Below are 14,840 nucleotides of genomic sequence, written 5' to 3' on the forward strand. Positions count from 1 at the left end.
ACCAATTTTATATCATGAAACATATTATCTTAACCGTGAAAGGATGTCTACTCATTAACCACATTATCCTTAACCATGAAAGGATGTCCACACACTGTAGATTTTAAAGTTGCACATGTATTTAACATACTCTTTTCGAGGCGTTGTTTTTACCGGTCAAGATGCATTATATATATGGGTAATAAAATCTTTTGTACAATTGAAATTGTGAAAACTATGAAAGAAATAGTTGAGAATAGTCACTTTCTCAAGTGATTTACATAAACACATTCAATTATAATCTAAATTTATAGAAAATGTTGAATTTTATAGTATAACTTGTAGATATTAATTCGAATTTCTTGATGTATGATTATGTTTAAATTATGCCTTGTTTTATATTATAATATGTCTCATACTTTTCACCTCTAATTACCTTTTTTGTGCAGTTCAAATTGTGAAAGAATTACATGAGAAAACTTACTTTTAATGGTTTACGTCAACACATTTAATTGCAATCTAAATTTATAAACGTTTTGGATTCCACAATACAACTTGTAGCTATTTATTCAACTTTTGAGATGTATGACTAGGCTCAAATTATGTTTGTTTTTACTGTAGGATCTTTCACACTTTTCACATTTGTTTATCACTTTGTTAAGCATTGTTGTAAATTATTTTTAATTAAAAAGAAACTACTAATAGCAACAAAAAGACAATATTATTTATTCTTGATTTTCGTATATGATACTAAGAATTAAATTAATTTGCTTAGCATCGTCGACATTAATGACAAAGTATGTAAGAACAAAAAAGCAACAGCCTTCCAATGGCTTGATGAGTTTTTGGCTATTTGGAAACTTTAAAAGGAAACGACATCAGTTGAACTCCGGTAATCAGTTTTTTTACTGTGATTAGCGACGTAAAGACCAGAAGTGCAGTCGCTATTACCATGCAGCTCATCGTTTACAGAGTTAATATGTTCTTTTTTTCTTGAGACAATAAAAATTCGATTGTTTAAGCTTTAAATCTCAAGGGATTATTTATAATTTTTCCTTTAATTTATAGCTTCTTAAACCCTAATTTGCTTTTGGATTATAAAGTTTTATGTTTTCTTTAATTATACTCATTTACCTTTTTTAATTCGAAAAAAAAAAATGCATCTACACTTACAAGCCTTTTTCTCTTTCTTCTATTTCGTCCTTCTTTTGTTTATTTTCTCTCGTCTTTTATTTTCATTTGTAACTTATTTATATAAATACGATAGAATATAAATAAAGAATTTTAAATTAAATCCGTTACCTGCAATTTAATTTCAACATATTTTATATCTTAAAATAAAATCAATTAAAACTCAACTTAATACGGTTGAGTTTAACTAATTTATATATATATTATTAATAAAAAAATATTAAAACTTTTAAGAAAAATGTTTATATTAATTGAAAATTGCATGAAACACTAAAAATTTAGTGCGTTATCAATGACGTGATATCATTAAATAATTGATCGAGTTTCTTTCATTAAATAATTGATCAAATTTGAATTCTTTATTATACATTATATTAATTTTCATATAATTCATAATTTATTAGCCCGCTAATAAATAAATAAAAAATTGAATGACACAAAGAAAATGTTAGACCTATTAGATTATTGTGTCAAATTTTTCTATGGTAAATTGTGAACATGGAAAGGAGCAGAAAGCACCAGAATTTGTTGCACATTATTTTACTTATTAGTGGCTTAAAGCATACCTCATGCCTTATATTGTAATTTTGCATAATAATTACAATAATCACTAATTATTATGCATAATAATCACTAATGGAGTGGTGAATTTTAACATCTTGATCTTTTCTAACAAATTAAAAGGCATAAAAAATCAGTGTAGGGTGGAGACTAACACATCTTCTACTGCTGCCTTCTTGTTCTTCTTCTTCAGAAATCAACGGCCTTGATTTCTTATGGCTTGTAAGATCAAAGGCATCAAGTTTGAATAGCTTCCACGTAAATACCAACTTAAATTGTGAGGATATTCTCTTGCACTGGATCTTTTAAAGTTACTTTGACATAAAATAAAAATAATATTAATGTTATCAAATGATACAAATTAAAAATAAATTACCCATTTAATACAAAATACAAAGTTTTTTAACCTTCCAGGCAATTAACCCGAAATCAGGTATTAGAATGTTAGTATCTTACTATTCCATTTCAAGCATTCGTTGCACTCCTCAGGCTATACAAAATTTATATTTCATGATGCAAAACTACACCTACAACTGGAAGACAAGACAAAAGTTGAAGAAATAACACGCAAGCTTGAATGTCACTGAGATACTATTTGACAGAACAAGGTAATTGAAGGAAGCTGACCTAAGGATCCTCCATTCCAACAGGTGCGTGTATGATATTTGAGCTTTTATTTGATTGACATGGAGCCGGTTCCAAGCAAAACTTGGACAGAAGTGGGGTACGATCTACGATGCCAGCCATTCTTCGACCACAATAACGGTAGTGCCTGGCAGGGCTTATCAACTATCAAGCTGCATCACTAAAGGCGCTTTAATCATGGATGAAGATAACTTCGTATCAACAATTCAGCTTTGTATCAGCAAGTTTGATTATGGTTGTTATCAATTGCAAGTCTGCGAAAAAGAATTAAGGAACTAAAGAAAAAAAAACCGATACATTGTTACTTGCTACAAATGTACTAAGACTGAATCTAAGAATATTTATGTAACACATTTAGGAACTTTTTCTAATAAGAACGCAACAAAGAAGCCCCAGCAACTCAGACAGGTACCTTGCGACAAAAATAGACAGATAAACTCCTCAAAGATAGGTCATTTTTTATCTAGAACCTTGGAAGTCTCAGAATGTAATGATTGATAGGTGAGAAACTGCATAAGGGCATTGCATTTTTATGTCACCATTGACTGTTGTGAGAAGAAAACAAGAGAACAAAAGAGAAGGTAGGATTTCAAGATAAGTGCAAGAAGATTTAGGAGCGAGTCAAAACCACATAGAGGTTTACCTCCTTGATTTTATATCACCATTTTCTGCTATCATAGATTAACCCAAGATTGTCCAACTATTGATACCACTACAGCATTTATAATAAGGTAAGCATAAGCATATGAACAATTGAACAACCTTGAACACTTGCTTAGCAAGAGGATAGAAGCTGATGATAGCCAGCCGATCACATAACTTGGCTTATAATTTTAAGCAAATGTTAGTTCCTGAATCAGAGAAGTGCAGTAGATATTTCTGTCTCAAGACCAAGTTCGATATCCTCTTCTGAAACATTGGATTCTAAAAAATGCACAAGTCAGCTTTAATCATTTCATCCAGCAATGAAGAGTAAGCCTACATCAACATGCTCTTTCAATTTGAAATAATTGTTAGTTTTGAGCACATTTACCAGAGTAGAAAGCTACAAAGATTGATGTCAATTAGAACATTGATATAGCAGGTTATCTACAACTAGATAAGTAAATCATTGGCATCATTTGTCCAAACATTTTCATTGTTATGATGCCTTAGTGCTGCGGTAAAGCACCTTCTGTCCATTTAACATAATTTTCCATTACAAAATGCAGTTAATGCCTTTTAACAAGATTAATTTGGAAAAACTTCTATACGATGAGAGAGAATTATTCTAGGGTATTTTAGGATATTTAAGCTGGCTGAATGATACCTGGAAATCACTTTCTTTTATAAAAAACATGGAGACTGATGCCATTATTGTTAAACAATTCTCAATATAAATTGCTGACAACAAAATTGACAGGTTCATTACCCAGTGAGCCCAAAGGCTTAAACAATTCAGAAAACAAGAGAAATAGCCGAAGCAAACCAACGTTACCTGGTTATATCCTGCCTTTCTTCAAAATTCTCTTTCCTGCTAGCCAGCTATAGCAAAATTGCCTTCAGCAAATACAATAAAGAAAAGTTATCAACAATTTTCCAGCTTGTAAAAGTAACACAATCAAAGATCTATAGATATTAAACATCAGAGAGCCTAAACCAATGAAATTACATATTATATGCACCAAGCTTTTATTCAGTATCACTTTTTTTCCTTCAGATTCTGCCAAAATTCGAAGCCTTTAGGATGAAGTTTTACATATCTCTTAATAAATGCTTTATCTGAATTTTTAAATAGAGATCTCAAGGAACACATGGGGACGACTATTCCTTGATCTTTCAGCCAATTGGACATCACCCACTTAAGCTTGACAGTCGGGATTGCATAGGTAAGAATTGTAGGAAATGTGAGTAATGATGATATGGGATAACCCAAATCATTTACAAGAAAATCAATCTTCATCTTAATAACCTCCTTTTTCTGGTTAAGAATTGGAGGGGCTTGTCTGATAATTTCACAAGCATCCTTCTTATCCAAGCCAGCTTGCATGATGCAATCAAATCTTTCATGGAGCTCTGCTCCACTGCCTTTGAAGACCTTGAGTGCCTTTTCCATTTCAATTGAGTTCTTTACAAATCCTAAGTCCAATAGGAACTTAATCTTCAGGATTCGGGACCTTAGCCTCTCTGATGGCAGCGGATTAATTTTAGATCCTATTACCCAATTCTTCATTTCTAGAGGGTTCTGCAGAATGATATTACAAATTCGCTTCTTTCCAGCATTTAAAATAGAAATCAAGCTGCTGGATTTCTTCAACGTACAAGAACCCAGCATAAGTGGGTGAGAACGGATGATCTTCCCAATCTCTAGTATCTCCAACTTAATCTCAGTTAGGAAAAGAAAGCATTGCTTCATATTCAAAAGAAATCTCCCAACTCGCATTTGTGGGAACTGTGAAAACATGGAACATATCTGGTTTATTGAGGATCCAAATTTAACTAGAAACCCAATTAGTGATAAAGTCATATTCCCTGAACCCTCAAAAATAATTCCTGGATGCTGGCTTATTATTGCACACAACTGTTCCTCATTGTAACCAGTCTTGCTAAATAAGTTTAGAAGAGCATGCAACTGGCTCCAATTATAAGAACACTTCTCAGACAAATGCTTCTCAATCCAACGGAACTCAATTCCCCCTTTCCTCACTATCTCCATAGACTTCACAAAATCTATGTCGACGTCTCCAGTTAAAAGATAGGGGCTACAAACAACTATTTTACCCATCAAAGACTGGTCAAGCCCCAACTCTTCGTATGTTCGAAGTTTCATTTCCAAGATCCCATAATTATACCCAAAAATTTCTCCTGCTTCTTTAAAAATCCTACCTATCTTATTCATTGGAATCCCATAATTACACAGAGTATGAAAATTCTCCAGCAGCAATTCATCATCACTCAAGAAAATTAAATCATGTGGAAGAAAAGCCACAAACTGATAAGGTCTTAAACCCAAACTCTCAAAGAAAGGCTCAAATTCATTAATAGGGTGATAACGCAAGAAACGCGGGACAGACCACCCAACATCTTCGTCAACATAAACCCTTTGCAATAATTTTTCAAGAAAACTTGGTGAATTTTTACTCATATGTTCTGCAAGAGTAAACTGCAAGCTTCTAGTGAAACGCAAGTACTCTAACAGTGCAGCCTGAGCTTGTTTTCTAGCAGCTTTAGAGAATTGGCTACGAATTTGGCCATCATGCATTAAATTTTTCTCCACATTATCATTATCAACTACTCTTTTTTTCCTATAAAGGCTAGGGTTATTTGCAGGGTCGAAAAAAGACCGAGATGACAAAAATGGGATTTTGTAACAATCAACAGAATTGGAAGAAACCCATTTGAGAATAGAAAGCGTTTGAAGTTTATTTAAATGGGTCATGGCTAGTTGATTATAAATGTTAAAAAAGTTATAGAATTTTATTCCTGGATAGAAAAGAGGTAAAATATATGAACTCGATAAAACAGAAATGGATATGACGGGTTTAGGTAGGGTTTCTAACCTTGGAGCTTTAGTGGGATTGTTCAGTTTAGTGTTTGCTGATAGAAATTTGAAGATTGAGTTGCATGGTCAGAAATTTGAAGAATGAATTGCATGGTCTTTTTTCCATCTTGATTGTTCTGTTGAGCTGCTTCTGGCCTAGAGGTTCTGGTTGCAGAGCTGTTTAAAGTGCTCCAGTTCGAGAATTTAAAGGACACAGGTGTATAAGGGCATTTTTGACTTTACGAATTTGTCATTTAGAAACAAATTTAAATAGAATAAAACATTTAATTATCTATAATATATAGTCGATCATATTATGTATAATATTTAACAACTTAATAATATTATTAATTAATAAATTCTAATAATAACCTTTATAATTATTAATTATTATAAAAGATATTTCAAGAAGAACTAAAATATGAGCAACTAAAAATAGTTTTATTATTATTATTATTGATATAGATAGGAGTTAGAAATTTTCTTAGCCTATATATATATATATATATATATTTTGTATTCACTTATTGAATTAAGAACTAAATTTTTAAGTTAAAATACAGATTCATTCTTATATAATAACTTATTAATTTTCTCCTAAAAGAAATAATTTATTAATTTTAATCTATATAATTCATTATGCTTTGAATGTATTAATCAATAACTATTTTAAGTTTTTTATCATTATAAATTTAATAAATTAACATTTAATAATTTCTTAACTCAGTAAAAATATTAAATTATTCAATTCACCATTTGAAAAATACTGGAATAGTGGTGAAGTAAGGAGTAGTAGAAAAATTTGTGGAGTTGGTAGAGAGAGTTAGAAGCAGTTACAGAAGCTTGGAGTGGTTGTCGGGGTGATGAGAAAGACAGAGGATGTTGCAGTTACTCTGGAAGTTGGGAGATTGATGAGGTTAGAAAAATTCAAGGCACCGCCTCACCTTTGCTTTTGCTTTTGTTGAAGTCGATTTCAGCAACGTACCTTGGCAAACATGAAGAGGTCTATTTCAGGAAGAAGAATTTCACCATCAAATCTGAATTTGAAGGCTTATCATTTTCTCTTATATATTCATCAATGCTATTTTATATAGCTTATCAAATCGCATTTCGCTTGGAGTAACAAAACTTTCAGGAGTACAGAAGAAAACCTAAGAAATCTTAGGTCCTTAATTTATTGTATATTGTCTTTGATAAAAGTATTGCTGCATTTATTGTTCTTATTTGAGGTAATTCGCTCCTTACATGTTTGGATATAAGAGGGCGTGAACAGCAAAAGAATACTTGCTAACAATTAGTATACTTTCAAAATAAGTTAGAATTGATGATGAATTCCTTCTTTCTTGTGTGTAGCTCAAGTAGGCCTTTTTCTATATCTTAGACCATGGAGGAAAGATATGATCATCTTATTTGGGTTGTTATCAAGCAATTCTATTCTTCATCTCGCCCTGCAGTTCAAAAGCTAGCACAATATTATTTCAATTAAGCATATACTGCAAACTCAACTAAGGGGGTGAGCAAGAAAACCTGATCCGGCGACTAAACTGAAAAACTGATATGCAAAAACTAATTTTCCAAGCCACCCGATTTGGGTTCTGTTCTTTTTCCTTGACCACTTCTAATAGTTTTGGCTTTAATCTCCTATTCTGTAAAAGGGCTGTTAAATTGATCCGACTGAAGAGCACTTCAAAAACACAGAGCTGTTGAATCAACCAAGTAAAAACTTCTTAATATAATTACAAGTTGCGAAAAAGCATAATAGACAGGTTCAGTTCTCAGTGAGATTGAAAGCTTAAACAATTTAGAGAAGGCTAAAGCGAAAACCAACAATTACCAGGTTATAATCTGCCGTCCCTTCAAGTTTCTCTTTTCTGCTAGCTAGTCAACTGCAAAATTGCCTTCAGAATACAAAACACAGATACATCATCGAACAAGTTTCCAGCCTGTAGAAGTGACACGATAAAAAAATCTATAGATCTTCATTAGAGAGCCTGAATCAATGAAAGTATAAATTATGAACACCCAATTTCTTATTCAGAAATAAATTTTTTCTTCAAATCCTGCCAAAATTCAGAGCCTTTAGGATGAAGTTCTACATAACGCTTTACAAATAATTTATCTGAGGTAGAAATTAGAGTACTCAAGGAAAGCATGGGATCGACTTTTCCTTGATCTTTCAGCCAATTGTACATTGCCAACTTGAGCTTGACAGTTGGTATTGTATAGTTAAGAAATGCAGGAAATGTGACTAATGATGATATAGGAAAACCCAAATCATTTACAAAAAAATCAATCTTCATCTTAACAACTTCCTTTTTCTGGTTAAGAATTTGAGGGGCTTGTCTCACCATTTCATGAACATCCTTCTTATCCAAGCCTGCTTCCATGATGGAATCAAATCTCTCCTGGAGCTCTGCTCCTCTGCCTCGGAACACCTTGAGTGCCTTTTCCATTTCAGTTGAGTTCTCTACAAATCCTAAGTCCAATAGGAACTTATTCTTCAGCATTCGGGATCTTAGCCTCTCATCTGATGGCAGTGGATTAACTTTAGATCCTATTACCCAATTCTTCATTTCTTGAGGGTTCTGCAGAATGATATTACAAAGTCGTTTCTTTCCAACATTTAAACAAGAAAGCAAGCTGTTGGATTTCTTCAATGTACACGAACCCAGCATAAGTGGGTACGAACGGATGATCTTCCCAATCTCTAGTATTTCCATCTCGATCTCAGTTAGGAAAAGAAAGCATTGCCTCATATTTAAAAGAAATTTCCCAACTTTAATTTGTGGAAACTGTAGAAACATGGAACATATCTGGTTCTTTGAGGATCCAAATTTAACTAGAAATCCAATTAGTGATAATGTCCTGTCCCCAGAACCCTCAAAAACAATCCCTGGATGCTGGCTTATGATTTCACACAACTGTTCCTCTCTGAAACAGGCCTTGCTAAATAAGTTTAGAAGAGCATGCAACTTGCTCCAGTTATAAGAACACTTCTCAGATAAATGCTTTTCAATCCAACAGAGCTCAATTCCACCTTTCCTCAGTATCTCCATCGACTTAATAAAATCTACATTGACATCCCCAATCAAAAGATAGGGGCTGCAAACAACTATTTTAGCCATAAAAGACTGGTCAAGCCCCATTTCTTCGTAAGCTCGAAGTTTCGTTGCCAATACCCCATAGTCATACCCAAAAACTTCTCCTGCTTCTATATAAATTCTACCTATCTTATTTCTCGGGATCCCATAATTACACAAAGTATGAAGATTCTCCAGCAGCAACTCATCATCACTTAAAAACATCAAATCACGTGGAAGAAAAGGCCTATACTCAGCAGGTCTTAAACCCAAACTCTCAAAGAAAGGCTCAAATTCATTAATGGGGTGATATCGCAAGAAACGTGCAACAGAGCGCCCAACATCTTCCTTAATGTCAACCTTTTGCAATAACTTTTCCAGAAAACTTGGTGAACCTTTACTCATATGTTCTGCATCAGTAACCTGCAAGCTTCTAGTGGAATGCAAGTACTCTAAAAGTGCAGCCTGAGCTTGTTTTCTAGCAGCATTAGAGAATTGGCTACTAAAGTGGCCATCATCCATTGAGTTTTGATCCAAATTATTATTATCAATTAATTTCTTTCTTCTATAAAACCTAGGGTTATTTGCAGTGTAGAGAAAAGACCCAAATGGCAAAAATGGGATTCTGTAACAATCAGCAGAATTTGAAGACACCCATTTGAGAATAGAAAACATTCGAAGTTTATTTAAATGGGTCATCGCTAGTTGACTGTAAATGCTAAAGATTTATGGATTATTTGGCAGAAAAGAGGCAAAAGATACAAACTTATAAAAAGAAGAAACAAGTATGAAGGGTTTCTTACCTTGGAATTTTAGTGGGTTTGTTGAGTTTAGTATGTGCTGATAGAGATATGAAGACTGAGTCGCATGGTTGTCTTTCTTTTCGTCTTGATGGTTCAGTTGAGCCAGTTCTGGTTACAGAGCGGTTAAAGTGCTCTAGTTGGAGACACTGAAACGATATAGGTCATTAACAGGGATAGCGGCCGGCCCGGTATTTCCACGTATCCAACCCGACTGAACTCAATTGCGATATATATAAATAGTTATAAATAGATTTGAGACAGATTTAAAATTCCCATTTACTATTTATATCGGATTCGAGTTCAATCCCACGGATACTTATTAATTTATTTATTTAAATAAATATTTTATAAAATATCCGCCATATCGTACATTTTAAGTTTATTAAGAATTCTTTTTATCATTTTGTTTTCATTTATATTAAACCTTAAATTTTTTATAAAAAATAAAATTATTCTACCATTAAGCTATTTTTCTTTTCTAGAAAAAATACGCATATATATATATATATATATATATATATAACTTTTATTAAAATTGAATGTTAAGTGTATTGATGTTTGCTAAATATTAAGTGTATTGAATCTCAAAGTATTAGAAATAAATTAGCAATTTGTAATGTTAAGTATATTGATGTTTGTTAAATATATGGGATATGTTTAACTCTAATTTATTGATTATAATTTTATTTTTTTAAGTTGTAACATGTTAAATACAGATAATACTTTTAAATATGTAGATAGTTGTACACATTTTTAAGCTTTTGAAACGAAAATTCTCCAATTACATTTAGTATCCAATTGCACTTTGAATATAGAGTTGGGAGATGTACAAATTGTAATAAATATTATATTTTATTTAGTTTTAAATATTTACAATATTTTTTTATGTTTGGTTTATATCGAACATTTGATGTTGAATATTTAGACTTGATTAGTTTATATTTTATAATTTTATTTATTTTATTAGTTTAAATTATTGTAAAGGGGTTCAGTAAACGGATACTAATTTAATTACTCAAATATCTATATAAACAAGTTTTAATGGTAGGATACCTGTTACCTATTTAAATATCCATAAAATTTATTTAATAGTCATTTAATCTAAACAGGTTTTAATCGGATTCAGATAGTTTGCAGGTAATCCTATTAGAATTTGAGACGGGTTTGAATAATAAGGGTAACTTCTTAAACGTATTTGAGATGGATGGATAATTATAATTTAAACGGGTTCGGATTCGAGTAGCATTAAACAGGCGGATACTCTGCCCGTTACCATTGCTAGCCATTAAAGGTATTTTGGTCTTTTTCTTATAACTTTAGAAAATGGAGTTTAACTAAGGTTAAAATATTTAATACTTTTGTTCAATTGTTGTTTAACCAACTTTTGTTTAATTGTTTTCTCAAAAAAGAAACAAACTTTTGTTTGATTGTTCAAAAAGTAATTTTGGTTAATTGTTTAAAAAGTAATTTTTTTTAAGGTGAACGGTGAATTATTAGTACTTTTTTGTCCCAATAAGATTTTTTTAAGAAACTTTTTTATTCTTTTCAAATATAATAATTTTACATTCTCAATAATCCCTATGGATGATTAAGATTAACTTCTATCTTAATAGAAAAATAAAATGACACTTCACTAAAAAAAAGAAAAATGACGAAATTTAGCGAATGTACTTCTTAATTAGTTAGGAGAAACAACTCATACCATAAAACTATAAACGAGATAAGTTGTTCGCGAATTATTCGGAATTCGACTCTAAATAATTTATTTGAATTGGTTTAATGAGATTTATTTGATAAACAAGCTAAACAAAACTCAAATTAAAAAAGAAAAATCACTGTATGGAGTTGATTTATTGGTTCATTTATAAACTCACGACTTGCTTGTAATTTAAATTATTATAATTTAATATTTAAATATCAAATTCACATTTTTAATAGTTCTAAAATACCTATTTAAATTTATTTACTAGGATAAAGTTAAGAATATTGTAATTTTGATTTTACTAAGTATTTTATTTTTCTAATAAATTGATAAAAAGTTATAGTTGACCCTCTTACGTATAAGATTTAATAATTTGGTAATTCTATTAATTAATAAATCTTGAAGAAACCCGCTCCGTTTCACATGTATAATTAATAACATTATCGTTCAATAATTAATAAATTTTGATAACAATTTTTCTATAATTATTAATTATTAGAGATGATATTTCAGATAGAACTAAAATATAAACAAATAAAACTAGTTCAATTATTATTAAAGTAGAAAGATATTAAAAGTCCTTTTAGAGCATATATTTATATTCTTTTATAATCAGGCATTGAACTAAAATTTAAATTTGTAATGAATTTATTCTTATATAATAACTTACTAATTTAAAATTTATATATATTAATTATTAAACTCATTTAGACTCATTATTCATAAGGATCGAAATATCCCATGAATTAAGCTGGATAATAAAACAAGTTAAAAAAACAAACTTACCAAAACTCACTAGATTCCGCTGGGAGCCATAGGTGGTTGACTCCCTAATATTTGATAGATCGGCCAGCTTCCTTTCTTGCACTGTTAATGTATTGCTTGCCAATTTTCAGTTTGGAATGTAACCAACTTAAGCTTACAAGAAAAAGGAATTAACCTTTGGATTTCAAAAATATGTAAAATGACTTCAGATAGGATAAACTATCAATGCACCTAATCTACATAACAACAGTGTTTAACCAACAAAATCATTAATCCAATTTATAAGTAGATGGCATATGATTGTGTATATATTTTCAAGAAACTCTAGCCACAGAAGAAAGAAGCAGAAAAAGGAGGAGAAGAAAAATTGAAAAGAAAAGTCACAAAAAGAAACTAACGTTACGAGCTCCTTTCCTCAGATGCTCAATTTTAAACTATCTAAGCCCAGCAAAATTCACTTTGATATACAATCACCAAACATTTCCATAGCTTCTGTGTCAAAAAAAAAAACGCAAAGTACAAGTTATATGCAACAGATAGCTTCTGTTAATAACAAATTTTATTCTTCAGATCCTGCCACACTACAGGGCCTCTTGGATGATGCTTTACATACTGTTCAACAAATAAGTTCTCTGCGCATGCAATTACGGTGCTCAGGGCAAGTTTGGAATCAATGGTGCCTTGCTCTTTGAGCCAAGTATACATTGATAACCTAAGCTTGACTCTTACTATTGTATAGTTAAGATATGATGGGAAGTTCACTAAATATGATGCTGGATAGCCTAAGCCATTTACAAGAAAATCAATCTTCTTTTCAAGAATCTCCTTCTTCTGATTAAGGATTTGAGGAGATGTTTTGATCATTTCAAGAACATCCTTCCTGTCCAAACCAGCTTTCATGATGCAATCAAATCTCTCCTGGATTTCTGTTCCTCTGCCTCGAAAAACCTTCAGTGCTTGTTCCATTTTGTTTAGGTTGTTAACCAATCCCATATCCACCAAGAACTTAGTCTTCAGCGTTTTTGATTCCTCCCACGAGCTTGGTAATCGTTCGACTCTTGAACCCATTTCCCATCTCTTCATTTCTTGTGGGTTTTCCTGAATGAGTTTATGAAGTCTTTTCTTCCCAATATTCAGATTAGCAAGTATGGAATTGGTTCTCTTCAATGTAAATGAACCTAGCAAAAGCAGATGAGAACAAACAATCTTCCCAATCTCATTTATATCCATCTCAATATCAGTCAGTAGCAGAAAGCATCGTTTCAAATTATAGACAAATTTCCCAACTTGCATTTCAGGAAACTGTAGAAACATTGAACATATCTGGTTCATAGAGCATCCAAGCTTGAATAGAAACCCAATCAAGGATAATGTTTTATCCCCTGATCCCTCAAATAAAATCCCTGGATGATGGCTTATCAGGGCACCTAACTGTGCCTCATTGTAACCTGCCTTTCTGAATAAGTTCAGAAGTGCCAGTATCTGTCTCCAATTGTAACTGTTCTCCATCAAATGCTCCTCAATCCAACTGAACTCAATTCCTCCTTCCCTCAATATCTTGACCACCTTCACAAAGTCTACATTTACATCACCGATCAAGAGATATGGGCTACAAGCAACCACCTTACAAATAAAATACTGGCTAAGCCCCAATTGCTCATAAGCTTCGAGCTTTGATGCCAAGGCGCCATAATTATACCCGAAAATTTCCATTGCTTCCTTATAAATCCTTCCTATCTTATATCTTGGAATGCCATAATTACACAAAACATAATAATTCTCCAACAACAAATCATCATCACTTAAAAACATCAAGTCACGAGGAAGCAAGGGAATAAGTTCATAAGGTTTTAAGCCTAGACTCTCAAAGAAGGGCTCGAATTCATTAATGGGGTGATACCGCAAGAAACGAGTAACTGACCATCCAATATCCGTCCCATTATCAATCTTCTGCAATAACTTCTTGAGAAAGTGAGGTGAGTTCACACTCATATTCTCTGCATCCATAAATGGAATACTTCTGGTAACATGCAAATACTCTAACAACGCAGCCTGAGCTCCTTTTACAGTGGTACGAGAGATTTTACCAATGCTTCGGTTACTATCTACAGAAGGATTAGCTAAATCATCACAAATTTCAACTCTTTCACTACCATAGAACCTAAACTTATACCCAATAGGCCATAATGGGATTTTATGGCTATCAATAAAATTTGAAGAAACCCATTTGAGAATGGATTGTTTTCTAAGTTTGTGCAAATGGGTCATGGCTAGTTTGATTAGAAATGAATGATTGACCCAGATTTTTCCCTCTCTTGTTTGATTATTAAGGAAAATAAATTACCATAGCTTTATAAGCTTGCTTGCTACTAATTGGAAACGACTAACATGAGAAGCTGCGGTGGAGTTAATTACCTTGAGTTCTTGGATGGGTTTGATTGAGTTTAGTGTCCTCTAAAAGAGATTTGAAGGTGCACCTTCAGATTTCCTACTTCTTCAGCGTTTTGTTTGCTGCTTGCTTTGCTCGTAAAACTCATTAGAGCCTCAAACTGCAGAGACTGCAAAATTTCTCCCAAATGATGACAAGGGCATTT

The 14,840-nt window shown here is 32.1% G+C and overlaps 3 protein-coding genes across 19 annotated transcripts; all 3 read right to left on the reverse strand.

Moving 5' to 3' along the window:
* Nucleotides 1–2,046: 2,046 nt before the first annotated feature.
* Nucleotides 2,047–6,135, reverse strand: LOC8263217 (transcription termination factor MTEF18, mitochondrial). 13 transcript variants are annotated; one of them, XM_048370080.1, is made up of 4 exons: nt 4,028–6,135; nt 3,854–3,915; nt 3,139–3,300; nt 2,047–2,630 (listed from the first exon to the last, which is right to left on the reverse strand). In XM_048370080.1, exon 1 carries the CDS (start codon nt 5,792–5,794, stop codon nt 4,058–4,060), a length of 1,737 nt encoding a protein of 578 aa, XP_048226037.1. In that variant the 5' UTR covers nt 5,795–6,135; the 3' UTR covers nt 2,047–2,630; nt 3,139–3,300; nt 3,854–3,915; nt 4,028–4,057. The 13 variants fall into 13 exon arrangements, with proteins under 13 accessions (XP_048226037.1, XP_015581608.1, XP_048226041.1 ...); XM_015726122.3 differs by lacking the exon at nt 3,139–3,300 and having other exon boundaries at nt 2,047–2,528; XM_048370084.1 differs by lacking the exon at nt 3,139–3,300 and having other exon boundaries at nt 2,047–2,536.
* An 899-nt stretch (nt 6,136–7,034) lies between these two features.
* On the reverse strand, nt 7,035–10,015 carry LOC8263216 (transcription termination factor MTEF18, mitochondrial). 5 transcript variants are annotated; one of them, XR_001536042.2, is made up of 4 exons: nt 9,780–10,015; nt 7,731–7,839; nt 7,424–7,596; nt 7,035–7,344 (listed from the first exon to the last, which is right to left on the reverse strand). XR_001536042.2 is itself a non-coding variant. In XM_048370024.1 (4 exons), exons 1-2 carry the CDS (start codon nt 9,673–9,675, stop codon nt 7,771–7,773), a joined length of 1,500 nt encoding a protein of 499 aa, XP_048225981.1. In that variant the 5' UTR covers nt 9,676–10,015; the 3' UTR covers nt 7,035–7,344; nt 7,424–7,596; nt 7,731–7,770. The 5 variants fall into 5 exon arrangements, 4 of the variants coding, with proteins under 4 accessions (XP_048225981.1, XP_025015115.1, XP_048225979.1 ...); XM_048370024.1 differs by having other exon boundaries at nt 8,245–10,015; XM_025159347.2 differs by having other exon boundaries at nt 7,035–7,596; nt 8,245–10,015.
* Nucleotides 10,016–12,787: 2,772 nt separating this feature from the next.
* LOC8263215 (transcription termination factor MTEF18, mitochondrial) lies at nt 12,788–14,840 on the reverse strand. Its single transcript, XM_002530309.4, has one exon. The coding sequence runs from the start codon at nt 14,512–14,514 to the stop codon at nt 12,793–12,795; it is 1,722 nt and encodes a 573-aa protein (XP_002530355.2). The 5' UTR covers nt 14,515–14,840; the 3' UTR covers nt 12,788–12,792.

The sequence above is a fragment of the Ricinus communis genome, chromosome 10, assembly GCF_019578655.1.
Source record: "Ricinus communis isolate WT05 ecotype wild-type chromosome 10, ASM1957865v1, whole genome shotgun sequence".
Classification (NCBI taxonomy): Eukaryota; Viridiplantae; Streptophyta; class Magnoliopsida; order Malpighiales; family Euphorbiaceae; genus Ricinus; species Ricinus communis.

Bases quoted from the DNA above. Each gene is read 5' to 3' on its own strand.
- LOC8263215 (XM_002530309.4), bottom strand. From the start codon at position 14,514: ATGACCCATTTGCACAAACTTAGAAAACAATCCATTCTCAAATGGGTT.
- LOC8263216 (XM_048370022.1), bottom strand. From the start codon at position 9,675: ATGACCCATTTAAATAAACTTCGAATGTTTTCTATTCTCAAATGGGTG.
- LOC8263217 (XM_015726122.3), bottom strand. From the start codon at position 5,794: ATGACCCATTTAAATAAACTTCAAACGCTTTCTATTCTCAAATGGGTT.